This window comes from Mytilus californianus, unplaced genomic scaffold (assembly GCF_021869535.1).
Source record: "Mytilus californianus isolate M0D057914Y unplaced genomic scaffold, xbMytCali1.0.p SCAF_1, whole genome shotgun sequence".
Classification (NCBI taxonomy): Eukaryota; Metazoa; Mollusca; class Bivalvia; order Mytilida; family Mytilidae; genus Mytilus; species Mytilus californianus.
Window position 1 is genome coordinate 97,911,234 of NW_026262581.1, and position 8,721 is coordinate 97,919,954.

General features: G+C 32.5%; 1 protein-coding gene and 1 non-coding gene across 2 annotated transcripts; both read right to left on the minus strand.

Annotated features, from left to right (window-relative positions):
• Window positions 1-2,755: 2,755 nt before the first annotated feature.
• Window positions 2,756-7,067, minus strand: LOC127738457 (paired box protein Pax-6-like). Its single transcript, XM_052249716.1, has 3 exons — window positions 7,058-7,067; window positions 6,429-6,589; window positions 2,756-3,307 (listed from the first exon to the last, which is right to left on the minus strand). The coding sequence occupies exons 1-3, from the start codon at window positions 7,065-7,067 to the stop codon at window positions 2,756-2,758; spliced, it is 723 nt and encodes a 240-aa protein (XP_052105676.1).
• On the minus strand, window positions 5,478-5,595 carry LOC127716785 (U5 spliceosomal RNA). Its single transcript, XR_007989126.1, has one exon. It is a non-coding gene; the product is annotated as a U5 spliceosomal RNA (small nuclear RNA).
• Window positions 7,068-8,721: the final 1,654 nt, after the last annotated feature.

Sequence of the window (8,721 nt, forward strand, 5' to 3'; positions counted from 1 at the left end):
TAAGAAGTGTGGATCTTTGAAACAAAATGCAAAAATGTGTAATATCAGCTTTTTAGGACAATAAAAGTTTATTTGGACGACTTATTTATAAATCTAGCTTTTTTTTATCTATGAAATTATCGGTAATAAGGACAAAACGCTGATATTAATCATGATTGTTCTTTAATTAATAATTACTTTAAGGAGTCTATTAATGGTTTTGAGTCCAAGCACAATGACAGTTTATTAGATCGTGTATTGTTATTAAATATTTTTTTTACCATATGTATCTATCCATTCATGGTTTTTAGACGACGGACTGACGACATACACCAAGTGGTTAAAATAGTTCACATTGGCCTGTTGGGTCAAGTGATATGAAATATAGGAGATGGAGATGATGTTTTTTTGTCATGGAATACTGGGAAAAAACAATTTAGGAATGGAGTAACCGATCAACAGCTGTAAGACTGGTAGTCTTACTTCAACGTCTTTTTTCCCTACTTAACCTGCAACACCATAACTAAAAATTAGACTATCACATACCTATTGACAAATTTTGCATGTTTTCGGACAGTCTTATAATCTTGTTCCAAATTGTCGATGAGGGAGTTGGGGTGAACAATATCTGATAAACCACAGTTAGGAACCTCTTCATATGTTAGTGCTTTATTATTTGGAGAATTTGTTGATGACGGATGTATGATAGCTTCCGTTTAATTCATTCACAACTTATTTAAACTATTAAAAGCTTGTTGTCACAAATACCCCTTATGAACATGAATCAAAGTACTGAAGTACTGAACATCGGATGACTGCAAGTTCTTGTGGATGGTCACAAGCACTTGTCTCAGAAAAAAAAAATCACATCTCTATACCTGAAAGTGGGGTTAATATACAGATATAATTTTTTTTTCTTAGACAAGTTCGTGCGTGAATAATAAATAAATGACAGGGAATTCAACCTCACCGTAATAAATAAGATATTGAAGTGATACAAATCAGTATACTCTGGTTTGTTGTTATATATTATATTAATATTTGTATATTACAGTTACATGTATATATAATTTTCATCCATTTGTATATCATTCTATTCTACTATATTAATAATAGTGCAGTGTAAGTGCATGGTGGACACTCTTCTGTAATAATTCGATTTTTCTAATAGATTGGATTTGAGTAGGCATTCATATTTTCCCGCCAAACTTTCAATCTCACATGCAGAATTATCGGTCCTTGAGAGAGAGCGAGGACCGATAACTCTGCATGGGAGATTGCAAACGTTCTTTAGATATTCTTCCGCATGCGTTAACACACATTTTCTGTACGTGTGCATAGATATTAATGATTTTTTACTTATATATATATATTTCTAACGACAAATCATTTTCATATTATTAATTCATGTTCTAAAAAAAATATTTTTAGGAGTATCCATTGAAAAAATGAATTTATAACAAGCGATAAGGAATGTTATTTGGCACTCGATAATGTCCGCGTATTTATCATGTATAGATCGGTTACAATCCCAACACGAAAGTTACGTAATGGAAATCTAGGCGACTGCAATACACCGGAATGCCCTCACGGTCATCCGATGTAAAAATCTATTCAATATATTTAGCATAGCCTTAATGAACCCAAATACATTTCACCATGCATCTTTTTCCTGGAAGTTTTATACCAACATGAGTTTAGATCCGTGTGGAACACAAAACAAGGGTAGTAATCCTAAAAATTATGCCTCAAACAGAAAAAAAATCGCTTCTGGTACGTTAAGTGACTTCTGACAAATTGGGTGAAACATTGTGTCTTTTTATGTTGTAATGTTATACCTCTGTTTCAGGTTAGGGTGAAGGTTGGCGCCTGTTAAAACGTTTAAACCCGCTGCATTTTTATGCACCTGTCCCAAGTCAGTAGCCTGTTGTTCAGTGGTTGTCGTTTGTTGGTGTGGTTCATAAGTATTTCTAGTTTCTCGTTTTATATATATAGATAAGGCCGTTGGTTTACCTGTCTGATTTGTTTTACACTAGTCTTTTTTGGGGCCCTTTATATATAGATTGCTGTTCGGTGTGAGCCAAGGCTCCGTGTTGAAGGCCATACTTTGACCTATAATTGTTTACTTTTTACACATTGTGACTTGGATGGGTAGTTGTCTCATTGGCACTCATACCACATCTTATTTATACATAGACACGGAATTGTGCTTTGATTTTATTCATTGATGTTAAGAGGTGATTATTACATAATTACCGTCACATCTTCATCATTGCATATTTATAAGGCGCCAAAAGGATAACGAGAATTAAATAGCTAAATTGCTCATTATTTTACTCGCCTTTCATTATAAAACATCCATTTTACACCATTAACTACAATGAGGCATCAAGTATATAGACTGTGGCGTTTGAAGTGCATCCATCAAGAACACCTTACTTGAAGCCCTAGGAAAATTATTGTGCAGAACACCTTAAATAACCAAAAGAGGAAGTAATAAATGATGAAGCTTAGGTTAATAAGAGGGCCTACTGAATGAAATTCTGTCAACTTTTTCTAAAATCACAACAACAAAAAAAGGAATCATAAAAACAGAGGCCATGCATTCGCGAAATAAACAATAATCAAGCTAAAGCTCCATGGGAAATGCATTTATTTATCTAATTTCGTTGTCGACAAAATCAATTTATTCATATACATGTAATCGAATACGTGGTAACTAGCAAATTACTAAATACATATAGCACTAAATTCAATGATAAACAATTTGTTACTTTTACATGCTAAACTGGTAAGTGAAGCAGAATCTGTCGTCTGCTGATCGTACTTCCGACTCGCTGAGGTCTGCAATGGAGAAGGACGACTTTGGTGTTGTCAACGGGAGACGTAAGATGTTTGTTGATTCTATCGTTGTTGGTTGTATTGGCATTGGCGACACTTCTGGTAGACTAGGTAGTGGAGACCATAGAGAAAACCTTTGTCGTTGCACTTTGGTTCTTGTTGGTGTCCTTGGCAGTGGCGATATAGGAGGAGGTGGATAAGAAAACATGTCTTTGATGTCTTTGTAGGATGTTGAGTCAGGTGATCTGTCTTCATGAAGAATGGCTACTTCCTTAGCGATGTCTAATCCACTGTTAATGCAAAGGAACTGCTGTTGTTGTTGTACCGTTGGTAATTGGAGCCATGTTGCATGTTTCAGAGGAACAGTAGGTGGCGGGGATGGAGAAGACTTTGGCGATGAAGATGTACCAGATGAAGGACTGTCTGAATTGGTGCTTGGACGACGTCTGGAACGTCTATGCCTTGCTCTGCGATTCTGGAACCAAACCTGAAAATAAAAATAGATCAGTTAAAAACAAGTGAATAAATGAGTAATATAAGCTATAAAATATTTAGACAAACAAAATTTAACCATGAGTCCTTCTTTGATTGATTGTTTGGTGTAACTTTGCATTACGCCTTATCGGAATAAAAACTATTTATCGTAGCAAAAGCTTATATGTATATACGCAAACATATTTTATACAATAAGAACGTATAACTGGATATCCTGTTATCATAGTAGTATAAAAACAATAAGCGTCCATTTGATCGGAGACTAAAATAACATGTGAGTAGTCTCAGTTTCGGTAAGCAAAACTTGGACAGTGCTCTTTTTGCCAACTTTACAATTATGTAAAACTACAAAAAGAGACATACATTTGTAAAAATAACACTGTATGACAATGAATGAATGATAACGAAGAACAACTATTTATTGTCCAATTATGGGTATACGAGTTTCGTGCATATAATGATTGTATTATAACATTGCATTCTCCTACAAGACAAAATTTCAATCCTGGTATCTATGATGAGTTTATTTATCCACAATAACAAATTATGTGGCATATAGTACTGTATCAAGGAATGATCAGTGAAGTATACATTAACCGGTGTATATAAAAGAAGTTATAGATTGAGCTAATTTTCAACAGGAGCAATAAATTATTAATTATTTTTTGTTAAGCTAGTCACATCTGAAGACATGCAGTGACAGTGCTTAATTATTTGGAACTCTGTACAAAAAAAAACTTGTCCAAGGCAAAAAAGGAATCTAGTCTGTAGCAAAAAATAGCAGAAGACAGACGGTCTCCAGTCGGGTAATAAAGTTTGGCAAATTTAACTCGGAGGGTAAACTTTCAAGTCCAACCATACGCGTATGGTCAGGTTAATTAACACGCATTAACAAGGGGTCCCCATATTTAGAGTTTCTAAAAATGATCATATTGTAATCATTGTTACATTATTAATGAGATAAGGTGAATTTTACTTACAATTAAGAATTATAGCAACATCATTTATACATGATCATTATTGATTTGTCCTTACATTTGTACGAAACGCAATTTGTCGACTTATAAAAATAACTTCAAGAAATATCTAAATGAACTGAAACAAGAAGTCAATTGCTTAACTCGCAGGAATTTTGGTCATTCTTTCTTCTCTTTAAAAAAAAACATATTTTGGTGTTTTTCTTACATTAACATTTCTTAAACATTTGAAATTGTTTTTAGTTATTTAATGTGTTCTTGCTCCTATTTATACGATCTTACGATAACAGAAAAATCGTATGAAAAGGAGAAAGAACACAATAAATAAATGAAAATAAGTTGAGATTAGAAGAAATTTTATTCCTGAAATGATAATTTAAACACAAAAAAAAAGAAAGAAAAAAGGTCCATGCCCCAAAACGCCAGTTGTTTCACTTGCGGACGAAAAGAAAGATAAAACGCTCTAAATTAAGTCAAGCGAAGGCAAGATAACAGATACACCAAGATTCATACAATATGTAAAGATAAATTAATTCAGTTAGTAATTCGTATTGGTATGGGTTTGGAGAATGAGCTGTGTTCTCCTGCGAAGGAAGTTAGAATTTATTTTAAAAATATCTATATGGTCCGGTCCGTTAATAACAAAACGAGTATAATACTCCTATATATATGGTCCGACCATACGCGTATGGTCGGACCATATGGGTATACGTATATGGTCATAACCATACGCGTATGGTCCAGATACTCATATTCGTAACCATCACGCATGCCTCAAACTATGACATGTATAACATGTATACGTGATATAGTTAATAATTATGATCAAATACATGTAATCATTGAAACAAATACTAAAATGTAACGTAACATAATTATAAAGGAATGAACATGCCTCTCGTTTGTCAAAACTTGCACCTGAAAATAAATTACCCTTGTGTTCATTTTGGACGAATGCCTAGCAATAGTTTAATTAGAAGATACTTAGTTAAATACTGTGCGAAATTTATTAAGGAAAATTTAATCTGACCTAGGAGGGGTTTTTTTTCAGAAATGTTTGCTAATTTTGAATTCCTTGTATGAAAAAGTAATAAAATAATTATAATCATTTTTTGTTTATCGAGGACGCTTGAAATATTTATACGGGGTAAGTTTATAATTGGACTCCCTTTGTTTACTTATGTTACCCTGATTTCTCAGGGTTAGAAAAATTGTCTATAGACTCATTAAATTGTTCCTCTCCACGGAAATCTTTAGTAAAAGGCGAAAGATTTATTCGTGGTTTGAAGAGAAACCAGAGTAACCAAAATTGGAAGTTGAATGGACCCAACTAAAAAATAAAATTGTTCAGTTTTGGTATTTAATTGACACATTTTTTGCAAAAAAAAATTCAACATATACCAAAAGATTTATTAAAATACTTAATTTTATTTATTATAAATATTCATTTTCAATCATTGTATTGATTTAATATTTTAGAAATTAATATTACTTAAAAAGAGTTTTTTTCTAGCAGCCCATATAAAGGGAGATAATTCATAAATATTTCTCGATACAAATTATTATTTGACATGTAGGTCTCATGGGCATCATAATGTGAGATAATAATCCATGCTTGTGGAGTGGAACCCTTTTTTAGTTTTTAAGATTTTCGTTTAAATATATATATCTGAAATATTAGATTTCTAAATCTCGAGAATTTTATTAAAAAAAAATTATATGCACATCGAGTGGCATCGGAATCGTTTGAAAACATGAAGAATATGTCTGCACGTACGCTTAATTTCCTATAGAAAAAAATGGGCTATTATATTGGAGACTGTTTTGAATTAAGGAGATCAGGTATGATTATTCAATTGACACTAAGTCTAGTATAAATAATTTGAGAATGAATGCATATATATAATGTAGTTTTATTCTTTTATTCACAATATCTAGGAATTGTATATTTAATCCTGTTAATATGTATATTGTTGTTGGCTCTGACTCTGACCCGGAATGCTAAAATACTATTTATTGTTGTAATTATCAATATTATGTCAATTAATTGTAACTGATTTATGCCCTTTATGGGCACTGTAATTTGGGAAATAAAAATATTCCGGCTATTCTATTCTATTTTTTAGAAACACTCACCTGAACTCTGGCCTCTTCTTCGTTGATCTGTTTAGCCAAAGTGATTCTTTCTTTGATGTCGGGATACTTGTTCTCGATGAAGGCTTTCTCTAGAAGAACAATGGTGGCGTTAGAGAACATGGTCCTGTTACGACGCTGACGCTTTTTTGGTTGGTCCGAGTCTAAAATAAAATTTAAAATAAGATATGTGAATGAACATTTATCAATTATGAGTAAATATAATGCCCCGCAAAAAGTGTTTCTATATACAACTGTAATAAACGTGCTTTATTCTTCTTAAATAAACGAACAGACAAAGACAAAATACCCAAAGAAATAAACAAATAAAAACTGAATAACACACCAACCCCTATCCCGCACCATATATGTTTATTTTTGCACAATAAACATGTGGGTTTTTGAACTCTAAAATGCGATAAAACGACGTTCATTATACATGAGCTAGTGGTCACTCAAGTAAATTTAAAATCATGCATATCTTGCTTCATTTTTTTTTATAATTCTGTCTTATTTTTTTTCATTTTCTTAAGAGTCACATAGGTAACAGTTTGTATCTGACCTAGCTATTAAAATAAATATTGAGGAAATTGGTATTTTAAAAGTAGGAAAATAACTTCATATAGACTTACCAAAACCCATTATTTTGCTGATAGAGTGGTCTGTAACAAAAGCTGGCATTGTTGGTTGTGAAGTTGAAACTAAACCGATGGTCATATATGTCTGATTTATACTGTAAATGTTCTTGTGTTTATTTAATATTGAGTAATGTATTATAGTATTATGATTGGATATTGAAATAATATTCAATAGGAAGCCAGTTTTATCTTATTAAAATAATATCAAATTGTGACAGTGTATACATAATCACACTAGAGAAGCCCTTTTCCTGATTAGTTAATTGCTAGAACAACAAAGTTAAGGCTTATAATAATTTTCTCACATTTCTTTGAAGTTCAATAGATTTTAATAGAAAAATTGAATTACAACCAAGCTGGCGTTTACTCTAACATGATCAATCATTTTTACAACCTTTTTTGAATTGGTTATTTAGTATTTCTGAAGATTAATTAATTAAATGATTATAGATTAGATTCCACTCTTGATGAACTGCATATGTATCAGCTTTTTTTTAACATCCTTGATGTATGTTTTTGTACTCCTTTCTACAAACGGGAACTTGATAACATATTTGATTTACATTCAATGTAAGATTATCTTTCATTTTGTACCAAAAGGGTAGATTTGATATATTATCATTTAAGGTTTACGCAACAGGTTCTGTTGTTCTGCATATGTTCAACCAGAGACATATAATACAATACAATATTGTATTATATGTCTCTGGTTCAACGCAACGAATGCATTCGAAAAAAATCTTTCAATAAACTCATCTCTGTAATATTTTCACTTTGACCTGTGTATCTTAGATATGTCTGTTGTGTAATGTAGTAAAGAGTTTGGTGTATGAACAGAATAAGAAGTTATAACAATTAGATTTGGCATTTCTGTTTTATGAAGTGTTGGAACAAAACTACAAATATCAATGCAAACATTACAACCCGGCAGAGGTGGATTTGGTAGGGGAGGGGCGGGCGGCGACCGGGCACCATTATGAAGCTATACATATACGGTTAATGCAAGACCGAATTCTGACGTGGTCTTTCGGGCCCTCACTTTTGCAAAATCCTGGATCCGCACCTGACATTGTATATGTGTGTTGTGTGACCAATGTTAGTCCTATCATGATTCTAGAGCCCTATATCAGTCTAACACACGTTTAATGAAAATAAAACCTGAGACTACTATAACACATATACTGTGTTATTATATTGAAGTATAAGTTAAAACCAACAGATAAGTCAACGTTGGCCATCTTCGCACTTAAAACGTTGGTTCTACAAAGTTTACTAGAGTTGGGTCATCAAAAATCGATTCCTTGGCCCAACAATACATGAATACATTATGCATATACGGCCTAACGATGTGCCGGTGCACACACCTAGATTGATAGGATTTCTTGCGTAGAAAATACTTCTAAAATGTAAAATGGAATCTACATTTTAACTATTACATCGATTTCATTCCGTTGCTTTGTTTTATTCGGAAAATAAAATTGCTTGTACGTGCTAACATCACGTGACATAATGGTACCTTTGGATCAGTATTATTCCAAAGATTATATACAAGTATAGATACTCGAGGATGTATTTTCCATGTTCAAGTTCAATATTTTAGATACATTATTTCGGATAGGTCTTTTTCGAGGTAAAAGACATTAACAGAGTTGGAAGAC

Bases quoted from the DNA above. Each gene is read 5' to 3' on its own strand.
- LOC127738457 (XM_052249716.1), bottom strand. The intron at 3,308-6,428 runs GTGAGTGTTTCT...TTTTATTTTCAG, and splicing joins AAGAAGAGGCCAGAGTTCAG to GTTTGGTTCCAGAATCGCAG.